At 52.2% G+C, this 14,771-nt stretch overlaps 7 protein-coding genes across 7 annotated transcripts; 3 read left to right on the top strand and 4 right to left on the bottom strand.

Moving 5' to 3' along the window:
• Window positions 1-99: 99 nt before the first annotated feature.
• N7458_005422 (uncharacterized protein) lies at window positions 100-1,101 on the top strand (the record flags this gene model as incomplete). Its single annotated transcript, XM_056908804.1, has 4 exons — window positions 100-153; window positions 227-268; window positions 366-827; window positions 979-1,101. The coding sequence occupies 4 exons, from the start codon at window positions 100-102 to the stop codon at window positions 1,099-1,101; spliced, it is 681 nt and encodes a 226-aa protein (XP_056767422.1).
• A 537-nt stretch (window positions 1,102-1,638) lies between these two features.
• On the bottom strand, window positions 1,639-3,536 carry N7458_005421 (CoA-acylating methylmalonate-semialdehyde dehydrogenase; the record flags this gene model as incomplete). Its single annotated transcript, XM_056908803.1, has 3 exons — window positions 1,639-2,055; window positions 2,126-2,763; window positions 2,819-3,536. The coding sequence occupies 3 exons, from the start codon at window positions 3,534-3,536 to the stop codon at window positions 1,639-1,641; spliced, it is 1,773 nt and encodes a 590-aa protein (XP_056767421.1).
• A 795-nt stretch (window positions 3,537-4,331) lies between these two features.
• On the bottom strand, window positions 4,332-6,214 carry clxA (calnexin; the record flags this gene model as incomplete). Its single annotated transcript, XM_056908802.1, has 4 exons — window positions 4,332-4,826; window positions 4,892-5,545; window positions 5,616-6,029; window positions 6,092-6,214. 4 exons carry the CDS (start codon window positions 6,212-6,214, stop codon window positions 4,332-4,334), a joined length of 1,686 nt encoding a protein of 561 aa, XP_056767420.1.
• A 678-nt stretch (window positions 6,215-6,892) lies between these two features.
• Window positions 6,893-7,768, top strand: mde1 (methylthioribulose 1-phosphate dehydratase MDE1; the record flags this gene model as incomplete). Its single annotated transcript, XM_056908801.1, has 3 exons — window positions 6,893-7,045; window positions 7,110-7,585; window positions 7,657-7,768. 3 exons carry the CDS (start codon window positions 6,893-6,895, stop codon window positions 7,766-7,768), a joined length of 741 nt encoding a protein of 246 aa, XP_056767419.1.
• Window positions 7,769-8,450: 682 nt separating this feature from the next.
• Window positions 8,451-10,499, top strand: N7458_005418 (sorting nexin 1; the record flags this gene model as incomplete). The annotated part of the gene is made up of 5 exons (XM_056908800.1): window positions 8,451-8,484; window positions 8,538-9,157; window positions 9,229-9,609; window positions 9,668-10,270; window positions 10,329-10,499. The coding sequence occupies 5 exons, from the start codon at window positions 8,451-8,453 to the stop codon at window positions 10,497-10,499; spliced, it is 1,809 nt and encodes a 602-aa protein (XP_056767418.1).
• Window positions 10,500-11,473: 974 nt separating this feature from the next.
• On the bottom strand, window positions 11,474-12,259 carry N7458_005417 (metallophosphatase domain-containing protein; the record flags this gene model as incomplete). Its single annotated transcript, XM_056908799.1, has 1 exon — window positions 11,474-12,259. One exon carries the CDS (start codon window positions 12,257-12,259, stop codon window positions 11,474-11,476), a length of 786 nt encoding a protein of 261 aa, XP_056767417.1.
• A 292-nt stretch (window positions 12,260-12,551) lies between these two features.
• On the bottom strand, window positions 12,552-14,607 carry N7458_005416 (uncharacterized protein; the record flags this gene model as incomplete). Its single annotated transcript, XM_056908798.1, has 10 exons — window positions 12,552-12,567; window positions 12,616-12,818; window positions 12,869-12,904; window positions 12,959-13,161; window positions 13,212-13,278; window positions 13,327-13,537; window positions 13,595-13,760; window positions 13,813-14,075; window positions 14,131-14,303; window positions 14,356-14,607. 10 exons carry the CDS (start codon window positions 14,605-14,607, stop codon window positions 12,552-12,554), a joined length of 1,590 nt encoding a protein of 529 aa, XP_056767416.1.
• Window positions 14,608-14,771: the final 164 nt, after the last annotated feature.

Below are 14,771 nucleotides of genomic sequence, written 5' to 3'. Positions count from 1 at the left end.
ACTTTCAGTCTGCACAGTCGCGTTTGTTGCGATCAACTCGATAACATCTACACCGTCTTATCCCCCACCTCCCCGCATTCTTAGCTCTCCTACACCAAAATGGCTGCCCCCGCCGATACCACGATCAAGAACCTCAATGGATCATGGGTTATGGTATGTTAATGCGGAAACAATACCTGGAAGTGAAAGTGAACCCCCTTGAACTGACAATGACTCTGTGTAACAGGACTCAAGCCTGTCCGACCCTGCTGACCCCATCCTGGCTCTGGTATGAACTCCTTCCTTGCCCCTGCCCTTTCCAATCCCAGTGCCTAGGGCTCCACAAGCTCAGCTTCATACATGAACACTGCTAACACCCACCACAGCAAGGCATGAGCTGGTTCCTCCGCAAGGCCCTCCCCTATGCCACCGTCACCCTGCACGTGAACGAGTACCCCGACTCCGCCAACCCGCAAGTCTACCACATCGACATCGACCAGGTCATCACCGGCGGCATTACGGGTAGCAAGGAGGCGCGCCAGCTCGACTGGCAAGAGCGCGAACACGTCGACAACATCTTCGGCACTCTGCGCGGCAAGTCGCGCTTCTTCCGCGGCTCCAAGGCTGATGACGGCAAGGTCCGCCCCGCCGTCGACTTCCAGACCAAGGTCGGTGAGGCGGAGCAGGATGCCAAGGTGCAGCGGTTCCTGCGCGGTGAGGTCCTCCTCGATGGCTCTGCTGCGGAGGGATTTGTCGTTGACGATGAGGGTGCCGAGTTTGGCGAGGGTGAGGGTCTCTGGATGCAGAGCTTTGTGGTGAATGAGCAGAATGGCTGGACTGCTGAGCAGGTACGTTGATTCCTTTCCTCGGGGGGATGGGATTGCAATTACAGGTCCCTTGGTTTTTCCCCTGATTTCCGACTCTTCCGTCATTCCGTTTTCATGTGATGAGTTTACATGTGATATCGCGGGTGCTAATCCCCACTTTTTTGGTTTTTAGATCTGGGGCTTCGAGGTTATTGACGGCCAGCGCCGCCACACCCGCCGCGTTGCTGTGACCAAGGGTACTCAGGTCGAGCGGGCTCGTCTGGTGTACAACTTTGAGGGCCCAAAAGCGGCGTGAATGGTTTTGGCAATGAATTGAGATGATATGATTTTTGCATAGGGTCTGTGAGACCCATTTGTTGTTATACACTCTCGTATGAAGTAGACAACCCAATTGTTATGCAAGATGGTATTCAAGTACAATTCATCACAGTAGGGAGTAAGTATAGTTCGTATCATTAATCAAGTATTTAGTGTTTGATTACTCGAGCCTTCAAAACTATATGGTAAAACTTGACCCACTACATAGTGTCAGACCACGAAGATGCCGCGCTCACTTGTGATCCAATTTCCCACTCATAGATCTTCAATCTAATCAGGTTTATTTTGAGAGATTCCGTCTTCGATAAGTTTCTACTGAGCTAAAGATGAACAAAATAGGTGGAAGGTAATGGAAACCCATTATGAGGCGAAGTAACATTCATTGCTGGCAAGGCCAAAGCCCGTAGGCCAATATTTTGAAGAGCCCAAAAAATGCGTTAAGGATACATGATCATGAATAGTAAGAGAGGAAAACAAGTCCAAACAGAACAATTTATAATGTATCAACATTCCCTTACGAGTGGGTAGGCATCACAACACTAGCCTTAGTGCTGACCGCATCCTCGGCCTTCCACAAGCTAGTCACAGTCTTCTGCTGGGTATAGAACTGCAGACCAGGCTTGCCGTAGAAAGTGTTGGCACCGCCGCCGGCGATACTCTTCTTGTTACCGGTGAAGGAGAACATGGGCAGTGGCACGGGAATGGGCACGTTGATACCCAGCTGGCCGGCCTCGATGTCCTTCTGGAAGCGCGAGGCGGTGGAGCCGGAGCGGGTGAAGATGGCGGCGCCGTTGCCATACTCGTTGGCGTTGATCAGGTCGATGGCGTCGTCGAGGGTTTCGACGTTCAGACAGACGAGGACGGGTCCAAAGATCTCCTCCTTGTAGCACTTCATGTCGGGGGTAACGTTGGTGATAATAGTGGGGCCGATCTATTTCAGGGAAGTGTTAGTGTCAAGGCTTGCGATCAATAGGCAAGGGCCAAGGTGGGGGTGTTCTTACAAAGTTGCCGTTGGGGTACTTCGCAGGCTTGTAGTTGCGGCCGTCAAGGAGGATTGTGGCACCCTCAGCCTCAGCACTGGCAATAAGATCCTCAATACGCTTCTTGCTCTCGGGGCTGATGACGGGGCCGAGATCGGCACCCTCCTCGAAGCCACCGTCCACCTTGAGAGCCTTAGCACGCTCGGCAATCTCGGGGAGCCACTCCTTAGTCTCGCCAACCATGACAGTAGTGCTCAGAGCCATGCAGCGCTGACCGGCAGCACCAAAGGCAGCACCAACAATAGCGTTAAGAGTGTGGTTCTTGTTGCAGTCGGGCAGGACGGCAGCGTGGTTCTTAGCACCCAGGTTGGCCTGGACACGCTTGCCGTTGGCAGAGCCGCGGGTAAAGATGTACTCGCCAGCACGGTTGCTACCAACGAAGCTGATAGCCTTGATGGCGGGCTCGTCAAGGATAAAGTCGACAGTGCGGGCAGCACCGTGAACGATGTTGATAACACCGGGAGGGAAACCGGCCTCCCGGGCCAGCTCGGCCAGGATCATAGCAGCACCGGGATCACGCTCGGAGGGCTTCATGACCAAGCAGTTACCAGTAACGGTGGCGATAGGAATGCACCAAAGGGGAATCATAGCGGGGAAGTCTTATCACCGGTCAGTGGGTCTGATAGGAAAGATAACAAGGCTCAGAGTACTTACTGAAGGGGCAGATAGCAGCCACAACACCCAGAGGCTCACGATAGCTACGGGTCTCCATATCCTTGGCCACCTCGAGCACCTCACCGGTCATCTGAGTAGTGATACCACAGGCGGTCTCAGCAACCTGCAGACCGCGGAGAACATCGCCCTTGGCATCGGCAAAGGTCTTGCCCTGCTCCAGAGTAATGGAAGCAGCCAGACGGTCCCAGTTCTCACGGATCAGGTTGGTGAACTTGAAGAGAATCTGCTGCTTTGCCATGATGCTGGTTGCCCGCCACGCGGGGAAGGCCTTCTCGGCCGACTGGACGGCGGCCTTGAGCTCTTCATCGGTACTCTGGGGCACACGGGTCACGAGGTTGTTAGTGGCCGGATCATGGAGGTCAATCCAAGTGGAAGCCTTGGAAGGGACAAACTCGTTGTCAATGAAGTTGGCGGTGTCGATGGGGTTGGGAATGGGCTGGTGGTCCGTCGGGTACTCGGTAGCGGTGCTAGCAGCCGAGGTGGTTGCGGGGGTAAGCTGCTTTGCAGTGGCGTGCAATCGGCGCGCAGCAGACATGGCTCCAGGAGTAGAGACGGATTGTTGAGCAGACAGACGGGCAATTGGTGTTGTGGCGGTAGTCAGGGACCGGGCACTGAAGGCAGGACTGGCGATGAGAGGCGTGCGGGGAGCGGAGCGGAGAGCGGGGATGGTTCGGGCCAAAGACCGACGGGCGGCCATGATGAAAGGAAGAGGCAAGGAAAAGAGGAGGGAAGGGGGGTTTTGTAAAGAAAAGGAGGTGAAGAAAGACGCAGGCCAAGGATGCAGTGTTACGTGGCGAGAGGAAGTATATAAAAGGAAGGGCGGGCTTATCCAACGGAAAGGCGGATCCATCGCTGGTTACCCCAGGCCCGAGGTCAACCGCCGGTCTGGCCTACCGCCTTTTGCATCGGCTACTTCCCCGTACAAACGGAGGCTGCCCGGGGGAGCTGATAAGCTGACCTCGGCGATTGGGACCAATCACCGTCTCGAGTGATAAGCCTGTATCGCCGAGGCTGCCCGCCCGTCGCACCAAATCGTCCAAGTCCAGTCTCCTTTGGAGCTCCTTCAGGCAGGGCCTTCCGCGGAATAGAACCCCTCAATGGTTCCAAAATGCAATCCACTGGCCCCATAGAAACAGTTTAGGAAACGTGGTGACTATAGATCTCAAACTATAACCAATCTAGGTCAATGGACGCACATAGTGGAGTAGTCAGCTGTTGGACCCGCCGTCCCACTGCTGGTCGAGGATTGATAATAAGGTCACCGTCGCAAGGAAAAGAGAAGCAAAGAATTGTATACCGAGTTCTGGATTTTGGAGTGGATCTCACACTACCTAAAGGTACTAGTACTACATATGCCAATAGCACACACTTGGATAATTGGGGGGAATAAGGAAAAACAACACGCGGAGGGAAAAAAAAGAAGATAAAACGACAATGCGGGCTCGATTGTTTGAGTTTATGGGGTAATGCTTCCTTTTGGTCTTTTCGCCATTTACTCCGCAGAGGAGCGGGTGGCGCGCTTGGTAGCACCGCCCTTGCCAGTGTCGGCAGAGGAACTGGTGGCCTCGCCAGCCTTCTCCTTGGAGCCAGCGGCGGGAGCCTTGCCCTTCTTCTGGGCAGGAGCCGGAGTGCTGGAGCCAATGGCGCCGACGATGATCAGGATGGAGGTGAGCAGAAGAGCAACCAGACCGCCAGCAACCTCGGGAACGGTCTTGACAGCGTTGATAGGGTCCTCCTTGGCCAGGCCAACAAAGTAATCAACCTTCTGGCGAACGAAAGTGACGGGGTCCTCCTGGAAGGTGACGGTGGTACCAGCGGCGGGAGGAGTCTCGGGCTTGGGCTTGCTGGCCTCCTCCTCAGCCTCCTCAATGGGGAACTTGACATCGAAGGTTTCCTGGCGGAGCTTCTCAGCCTCCTCGACGGAGTGACCGATATAGATGTTGTCGAACAGGATGTCGTTCTGCATGGTCCAGATCTCGAAACCAATCTATGGAAATCAATTAGTATTCGGGGGTGCTATCACAACGAACAGATAGACAGGGGGAAACTTACGGCGCCCATGGGCTCCAGGTTGGAGGGAGTCTTGTCCTCAAAGTAGGCGGGGTTGGCAATCTTGCGAGGGGCCCAGGGACCCTTGTAGGCAGGGTTGTCAATCAAGGGAGCGGACCACTTGCCCTTGTACTCAGGGTTCTTGATCATGGGGCGAGTCCACTCGCCGCAGCCAGAGACCTCGGCGCACTTGGGGTTGGGAACGGTGGGAGCGAGCCAGTCACCATCCTCCTCATCATCCCAGTCTTCGGGCTTCGCGGCCTCGGGGTCAGGAACGCTAGTAGGCTCGTCATCCAGCCAGTCGGCAGGCTTCTCAGCCTCCTCGTCGGTGATCTCGAAGGGAGCCTCCTCATCCCAGTCATCAGGCTTGGTGGCCTCGGGGTCGGGAATCTGGACCTCGTCAACCCAGTCGGTGGGCTTCTTGTCCTTGGGGTCGTCAATCTCCTTCTCAGGGTTGACGGAGGGAGTGAAGTCCTCCAGGAGGCTGCCAGACTTGACAGACTCGCCATTGATGAGGATCTCAAAGGTCTGGTCAGGCTTGATGACCAGAGTGTAGAGGGAAGTGACCTTGGAGGTACGGGCGACGGGGGGAGACTTGAGGTGCTTCTCCTCGTACTCGCCGGTCTTGGGGTTCTTGTGACGGAAGATGAAGTGGACCTAGAATGGGAAGGGGTGGGTCAGTACTTGGAGTTCTGTATATTCACAGCGTTGGGAGTTCGGCACATACCTTGTTGGTGGCACCGCACTTGTCGGGACCGAACATGATCACGTAGGGAGTGGCGTTGGAGAACTCCTCCTGGTGGAGCTTCTTGTTCTCCTGGAGGAGCTTGAGGTAGGCACCACCGCACACCAGGGAGTTCTGAGGCTTGACCTCATACTGGACTACCAGGGTCTTGCCCTTGTTGTCAATCTTCTTGGGGAACTTGGCCGAGATGGCGTGGTGCGCAGCCGCGTTCTTCACGACGAGACCCTTGTCACCCTCCATTCCCTTGAAGACGGAGGGCTCCTCAACAGCCCACTCGCCAACGAAGGCCCAGTCCTCATCGGACTTGGGGTCGTCCTTCTTCGCGTGCGAGAGCTTCCACCGGGACTGCCAGTCGTCCGTGAACTGCTCCAGGAAGGGAGCCTTGAGAGTAGTAGGCTAGACAATGGGAGTTAGAAGGATGAGAGGAGATTCAATTGCACAGTGGGTCTCCAACGTACAGTGAAGGTGGGCTTCTCAATGGCAGTGGCGGCATCAGGCACAGCTTCAGCTTCCTCGGCATGAGCGTAGCCCATGAGAGTGGCCGAGGTAGCCAGAGCCGTGACGGCGGTATTGAAGCGCATGATGGAAGGACAAAGGTCGAAAAGAAGGGAAGCGCACAGCACCTGGGGGGAGGACCAAGGAGGAGTGTGGGGGAGACAAAGACAGGCTTCGGGAAGAGGACAGAGGACAGAAGTGGAGGTTATATACAGCAACGCGGACTGGCGAAGGTCCAGGTGGCCTCTTCATGGCAGCTCCCCAATCGGGACTAGCGTGACAGTGAGGTACCGCCAGTCCGCCACCCCTTCGATCTCCTTCGATGCGAGGGCTTACTTATTACTGGATGAAGAAAACTATACTACGAGAATAATGGAAATCAATTAGCCGATTTAATGCAAATCCCGGATCAATTGCCTAGTGGGTGTAGACTCTAAACAGAGTAATCATTCTACCCACCAAAAAGAGGCCACAATGTTTTCCCTCAATTCCATCCAGTCGGCTCTGTAGTTGGTGCTTTGATGAGGTGGGCTCCGAACGGCGCGGAGCTGCAGATTCCACCCCGCCCGGGATGATTTATTGGATTAAATTGGATTACGCCCGTTACACCAGTGCTGCTCCATATCCCCGACAACCACTTAGCTAACGCTGTTGGTGTCTCATAGTAAGTGGAAATTGGTCGCCAGATCTGGACAGACCCAATGATTTTACCTTGTCCTCCCCTCTACGTCAAGCGCTGACCAAACTCTCTCCCTCAGCCCACCATGTCCTCCACTGAAGACAAGGCCGTCGCGGCCACCACCACCAACAACGACCATCTCGTACGGTCGGATGACCCCGAGCACCCCGCGAACCTCATTCCGGAGCTGTGCCGCAAATTCTACAACTGGGGATGGGTCACTGGCACCGGCGGAGGTGTAAGTCTTTCCTTCGCGCGGGGGCGGGGCAGCGCAAAGTACCACACCCGCTGACAAGAAGCAGACCTCCATTCGCCATGGCGATCACATCTTCATTGCTCCTTCTGGCGTCCAGAAGGAGCTCATGAAGTCTGAGAACATCTTCGTCCTTCAATGGCCCACCAAGAAGTACCCTGCCGAAGAGCGCAACTATATTCGCCGCCCCCTTAAGCTGAACCCCTCTGCCTGCACCCCCTTATTCCTCACAGCCTTCGAGAACGGTGCTGGCTGCTGTATCCACACCCACTCCCAATGGGCTGTCCTGGTGACCCTGTTGGTGGAGCGTGAGAAGGGTCCCGATGCCTGCTTTGAGATCAGCACCATCGAGCAGATCAAGGGGATTCCCCGTGGCAAGGGGAAGGGCATGTTGGGATACTACGACACTCTCAGCATCCCGATTATTGAGAACACTGCCTTCGAGGAGGACCTGACCAGCGGTCTGGAGGCGGCCATGAAGAAGTACCCGGACACCTATGCGGTGCTGGTCCGGAGGCACGGAATGTAAGAGTGATCCCGCAATTGGACCGTCGGTTTTTATGATGATTTGAATCCGCTGACTGTGATTCTTATAGCTATGTCTGGGGTGACAACGTTGCCAAGGCGAAGACTCAGTGCGAGAGTCTGGACTATTTGTTCCAATTGGCCGTCGAGATGCACAAGCTGGGCCTTCCTTGGGTCAAATAGACGGCAGATCTAGCGCTTGAATATGCGAGGGAATGGTGCAGGACTGCTATCGATTTCACAATCCCTGTAGATCGGTCGGTTGTGAGGAGTATAGTGGGGTTCTAGAAGTTTGAAACCCCGACAACCCTTTAAAATCATCTTAGCCACCACGAGCTGACGATAACCCAAGAGATGATGCCTTAGTAAGTGGGAAAGACGATTCAAAATATATTTAGAAAGACCTGCAGAAAGTCCTTTCCGAAGAGAGGAAGGTGCGGCCTTTCCTACGGACTGCCACTGTATTCCAAGATTCCAGGTCAGATGTGTGACGTATATATAGTCTTCGAAGCCATTTAGTCCTGTTAGGAGAACGTATTCCGGATCATGAAATATGAGCATCATGGGATACATATAGAATCATTGCAAGGCACAGCAGAACTAAAATACTCAAGAGTTCAATGCGATGAGTGATAAAAGCATAAGACTGTCAGCCGCCTCGGACCTTGGGGGTTTGCTGGAGATCCCGTGAGTGACTAAGAGGCGCGGATCATCCTCCACTCCACCTCAACTGCCAGCTTCCAGCTTCCAACCTCCCCAGTCCCCCAGGCCTTGGAGCTTCTGTTGAACCAGCCTTGGGCGCATGATATTTGACTCAATCGCTTGATACCTCTTTCACTCCCTTCACTGTACTTGCTAGGGAACAATGGACCTTGACACTGGAGATTCCCCGTGGGGCGGTAGGCAGTCATGATACTACAGCTCTTTGAATTGCGATCTAATTAGGCTACAGATGAGCCGTCGCGGTCGGTGACTAGCCATGCCGCAGCGAAGCAGGATACCCACGATAATGGTGTGTTCGGCCCTTCAAATCCCTCCATAAACGTTTACCCCTCACTAACCATGGCGTTGTCTCTCCTTGCAGCTCCCGGCCAGGCCACGCCATCAGCTGGAAGCCCCGAAGTCCGGACACCCGGAAGACGAGTGCCACGAGGAACGCGAAAGATCAGCGCGCAAGCGACACGATTGGAAGCCGTCGACAACACCGTTGACCCTCTGGGCCCGCTCGGGGAATCGACCCCCGATATAACCGCAACTCCTACTGAGGAAGCCCCAGCCCCTCCGCAGAAAGAAGCGCTTGCCGCTAGAAGCCCGCAACCGCCCTCGACTTTCGCCCAGATACCAGGCGCTACTGGCCTTGCCGACTCGGTACAACTTGAAGAAGATGGCGCCGGTTTCCGTGGCCCTCCGCCTGTACAGCCTCCCGCCGATGTCGACGGACCTAAGCGGCAGACGCAGCCAAGCATGAGCATTGAGCAAGCTGCGAAGCCCACATTTGATATTAGCGTTGGAGACCCACACAAAGTCGGAGATCTGACGAGCAGTCACATTGTCTATCAAGTTCGGACCAAGGTATTAATGTCTCCCGGCGTGTAGGATGATGATTTTTGAAGAGTTAAAGCTGATCACAGATGAAATACTAGACGACATCCAAGGCATACCGTCAGCCTGAGTTCGCGGTTAGCCGTCGGTATCGTGACTTCTTATGGCTATACAACTCCCTTCACAACAACAACCCCGGTGTGGTCGTTGCTCCTCCGCCCGAGAAGCAAGCCGTGGGGCGGTTCGATACAAATTTCGTCGAGTCGCGACGAGCAGCGCTCGAACGCATGCTGAACAAGATTGCTGCCCACCCGATTCTCCAGCATGACGGCGACTTGAAGATCTTTCTTGAAAGTGAAGCCTTTAACGTGGACATTAAGAATAAGGAGAACCGGGAGCCTGATCTTGGACAGAGCAAGGGCATGTTTAGTGGCTTCGGTATCTCGGTTGGTGGAGGCGGCAAGTTTGTTGAGCATGACGACGTAAGTAACCTCCATTGACACTACTGGGCAAGTTTACTCATATTCTGACTCTACACAGTGGTTCCATGACCGAAAGATCTACTTGGACGCGCTTGAGAATCAGCTCAAGGCACTCTTGAAATCCGTGGACACGGTGGTCGCGCAACGCAAAGGACTCTCTGAGGCTGCAGGCGATTTCTCAAGCTCGCTTCACGCCCTGGCTGCCGTTGAGCTTTCCCCCGCGTTGGCATCTCCCTTGGACGGTCTATCCGAGCTTCAATTCCGAATTAAAGAACTCTACGAACGTCAAGCTCAGCAGGATGTGTTGACTTTGGGAATTACAATTGATGAATACATTCGTCTGATTGGTAGCGTCAAGACCGCTTTCTCCCAACGACAAAAGGCCTTCCACAGCTGGCACGCTGCAGAGTCGGATCTGCAGAAGCGCAAAAACACCCAGGAAAAGCTCCTTCGTCAGGGCAAGTCTCAGCAAGATCGATTGAACCAGGCCAACGCCGATGTTGCCGATGCAGAGCGCAAGGTACACCAAACCAGACTTTTGTTCGAAGATATGGGTCGCTTGATGCGGAACGAGCTGCAAAGATTTGAGAAGGAGAAGGTGGAGGACTTCAAGTCCGGTGTGGAGACGTTCCTGGAGAGTGCCGTTGAGGCTCAAAAGGAGGTAAGAACGATTGCACGTTTCCAACGACGTGGATCTGCAACTGACCCCATTTCTATAGTTGATTGAGCTCTGGGAAACCTTCCTCATCCGTCTAGACGCTGGGGAGGACGGTCTACCATATTACGTGCCTGAGTCTGGGCCCGGTGAGACTGGCGAGGCACCCGTGCCCGAGTCAACGACATCCGCCGCTGAGCCTGCAGCAGCGCCTGAAGACCAAGACGAAGAATGATGATACTGTCTTCGCTCGCGGACGCCTTATACCAAATCAATCCTATGAGCTGGAATGTACATTATCCAGCCCGATCTGTATTCACTGAGGAATGACTTTCTTCGCCCTATCCTCTCTTCCTTTCCAAAGTACAACCCAACGATTGTTTTCAGCCAGCTCTTTCCCCTTATCTCTTCTTTGTCTTGTTGATTCCGAAAGTCCATTCAAATACCACTATTCACGTATTGTAACAGATACCACAATTGTGTTTCAGATGATAATTGAAAGATCCACTTTATCCAAATATCCAGGCAAGATACAGTATGGCCCGGGTGGAGATGCACTGAGGCTTCGGCAATACATTTCCTGGCCTTTTGAGCATTAATACTAACTCCTGACCATGTCTTTTACCAAGAGTCTTGGGCTAGTGAGCGAGAGCCCTAATTTCGTTAGGAATGCATTTGTACGTATCGTTCTAGTCGCCTCTTTATTATGTTTCTAGCCCTGGTCTGAATCCCAAGCATTACTATCTGCAAGGCCAATTCCTCTCAACTATCACCACCACGGAAATCTATGAGCCGAGCTCATACAACGATAAAAAAGGGCCCTGGAACTTCAATATGTCGAGCTACGAGGTGACGAAATAGAACATCCAAACGGTGGCTGGCTTTATTGGAGGTAAAATCAGTGACTAGGGTATTAACAGGGTACAATTCCCGGGTATCAACGTGCTTTCTAAAGCCCGCGGTCTGACAAGATTTCAACTCTTTCCATGAACTGGGATAGACCTTTCCGAAAAAGTCACACTTGATCCCATAAGGCGCTGGTGGGAGGTCGAGGTCAACAAGCCACGGTGGTTGTATCGGACGATTACCGCGTCCCTTGATAGCTGCATTTATAAATAGAGTCTGCATACCCTGTTTCAGAGTCTTCTGAGGCTGCGTGTTCACCGAGCTATTGTTCGTCGCAGCAAGTTCCGGCCACGGTATTCTCCCTTAAAGTGTAGAAAGCTTTTCTATCACATGAGAATCCTGGTTATAGATATCCGTCAAGTGGGAAGGCTTCGGGCTCATCTTTGGTCGCCATGTGATAAACTTCCCACCCCAGCCTTCATGGATATGCCCAAAACAGTGCATCAGCGGTCGCGCTCGAGCAACAGCCTCAAATAGGAAGGGGCAACCGGCGTGTGCTTCGGAGTAACTGTTATCCAGAATGCCCTTTGGCGGACCGTGTGTCATCACGACGTCGACATTGCGGATGGAAAAGTCATGGCCCCGATCTGGGGTATACTGGAATCCTCCATCGCCCAATGATGGGGTATATGGACTGGCGTAGATCTTTAAAAGCGCCCCGTTTCTCAGGCGAAATGTGTGGGTGCCTTCATCCAGGAATGTGATGCCTTTTTCCTCGCTGAATAGTCGTCTTGCCTCTCCGTCTGAGCCGTAGGTTTCTTCAACAAGGCCAGAACCCAAGGGCGGGTTGGCCTCTTTCACTCTCTGACGAAAGGCTGGGATGTCCATAGTGAACTCATGATTGCCGGCTATTATGAGCTTGAGCGGGGCGTTCATGGCCTGAAGGGACTGAATGGTGTATTTGAACTCGTTTAGTTTGGATTTCCTGGTAAAGTCTCCGCAGTGAAGCACGACGTCTGCGTAGTTTCTCGAGAAGCCGTCCAATACGTGGTTCATTCTATGGGTATCAGAAAAGATCATGAATCGTGTTGGAATGTGCGGTTGATCGGGTATATCCGCCATTTCGTTGACCTCGTTTAGCTTGTTCATTATTGGTCTATAGATCGTGATAAATGAAGTAGCGTATGGGTGTTCAGGAAAGACCAAAGGTTCTCGTCTACAATGATTCGTGTCTTGAGGGAAGCGACCATTTACATCACAGTGATCGTCCGCCGTCAAGAAGGACTTCGACTTGACTTTAATTAGCATGGCCAGCAACAAACCACCCGTATCACCTCGAAACTTAAATGAAACACTCCCTCCACGGTTTCGGTGTAGTATCTCTATAGATTCTTGCCACGTTAGGACTATAGACGGCCCTCAAATCAGAGTCGTGCGAAAGTCAGAGAACATATCGGCTGTTTTACAATTAGTCAAAGGCACGCTAGCTGGCCAGAAACACTTACAAAGTCAAGTTCTCTCGGTCGGTCAGATCCATCTGGCTATTGTCCACGACTCGCGCTACTAAAGCCCCGTCTGCGTCGGTTGTCTCAATAATCCCATTTCCATTCACCTGGTCGGTTGCCTCGAGCTTATCTCGGCGTTTGTTCTCTCGACTCAAGTACACTCGAAGTGTTATGATGACAATCGATGGCAAAATTGCAGCAACCTTCAGAAAGTTTAGTGACGCTTCCTCTCGAAGCAGACGTTCAAACTCACCACAAGTAGAATAATCCAAGTAGGCCGATACCGAGGCTTGTCACTCGTCAGTTTCATAGCAGAAGCCGTCGGGCTGAGTTGGAAGCTTACCTTCCAGCGAGGTTGGAATAGCTGGGGCGAAATGATATTTCCCAACCCATAGCCAATATGGTATAGAGCAATCACGGTGGTTTTCTTCGTATGTCCTGCGGAGGCATTGGCGGCCCAAATCATTACCACCGCATAGGGTATCCCAGTCGTGGATCGTATCCAGACCCCGCTGATGAGACCCCATCGGTTTGACCAGGGTAGAGCTGAGAGAAGAGTTAGTTCGAGTTGGGCGTTTCTTGGCAAAAGAACAAACCTAGTAGAAGAATGCTCGACAATGCACCTGGGATATATGCAATGAGCGATATCCAGGCCCGGCAATTCTAGATCATCAGTTCAGCCTATTCTCAACACATTTAGTGGGATCTTACCTTGGTGTGATATAGTGCAATCGCAGCGGATGCCAAGGAAAAGAAAGATACAACCCCGGTCACAGTGCCCAGCAAGGTTGTCTGAAGCACAGTAAACCCGAAGGAATTGATGATCAGAGAATACTGATTGGTTATTCCATTGGCCATTTCTTGAGACCATGCATGAAGGAAGAACATCCACGTCTTCGGATCGCGGATAGCCTCAATGAATCTATACATTTCGATTAGTGTGAGCCTTTTTTGCTGATGCAAGAAGGGTGGCTATTACTGGTATCTCTTGAAAAGCTTTTGCTCGATGCCAGAATGATTTTCTTTGATTCGTAGAATGGCCTTTGCACGCTCTTCGTACGTCAAGAAATCAGCGTGGAGAGGACTGTCTGGGAATAGCCAGTAAACAAAGAAACCGAAGATAATGGTGAGAACGCCGGTGATAACTAGAAACTGTGAGCAGTCCGGTCTAAGATTTGCGTTGAGGAAATCACAAACCCATGAACCATTTCCAGGGCGAAAAGCTTCCAGTATTGATCCATAGAACACCATAAGACAATAGACCTGATGTGATAGGGCTTGCATTGCCAATGGACCACATAATAGGCATCATCACGGCCTGTTCGCCGTAGGTGAAGAACATTGACATGGAAAGCAGAAACGCTGGGACAATTGATGCCTCCGCTAGCCCTAGAAAGAAGCGCACAACGAACAGAGAGGCAAAGCTATTACACGGAATGTGTAAGAGAGTGATACCGCCCCTGTTGATATTGTTAGTCAGTACTCTAGTGGAAGGGTAGTTAAATGCAGATATACCAAACGATCAAATTTCCAGCCAACCATTTGCCCACTGGAAACCTCTGCAAAGCCCAATTCTGAGGCCATTCTGCCAGGAGATAACCAAAGTAGAATATCGATGAGAGCCAGTTGTACTGGTTTGAATTCAGATGTGCATCCTTCATAATACCAAGGATGGCAGAACTCCCTAACTAATGGACTATGAGTTTCCAGTCATCCTATTCAAGAGAGGGAGTCACATACTGTTTGCTTATCTACATACATCAGATGATATCCGATACAGAGGAAAGGTAAGATCCGCCATAGACACTTCTTTCTGATCTGATAGCCTTCTTCGGGTGTAGGGTCCGTGACTTGGATCTTGGAGAACAGCTTGAAACTCTCGTCTGCAAATTGATCAGGGACTTTGGGTGCATTAGTGAAATCGGTTACATCCTCATCACTCCTAGCTTGCGCAGTAGCTGCTATATTTGACTTTGTTGGATGAAGCGTCATGATTCTAGTCTCATGTATTGACTAGGGGAAGAAAAGTCTGTCGAAGGCCGATAATAAATAGATGAATATACCTATACTTATGACTACGAACTATCTCCGCTGTCGTCCAAGCGACAAATATTACGCAATTTCTCAAGATTCCATCGTCTTTGATGCGTGTCGGG

Source organism: Penicillium daleae, assembly GCF_028827525.1.
Source record: "Penicillium daleae strain IBT 16125 chromosome Unknown utg000005l_segment0_segment0, whole genome shotgun sequence".
NCBI lineage: Eukaryota > Fungi > Ascomycota > Eurotiomycetes > Eurotiales > Aspergillaceae > Penicillium > Penicillium daleae.
The sequence above is the reverse complement of the archived record's forward strand: the minus strand, read 5'-3'. Positions and strand labels throughout refer to the sequence as shown.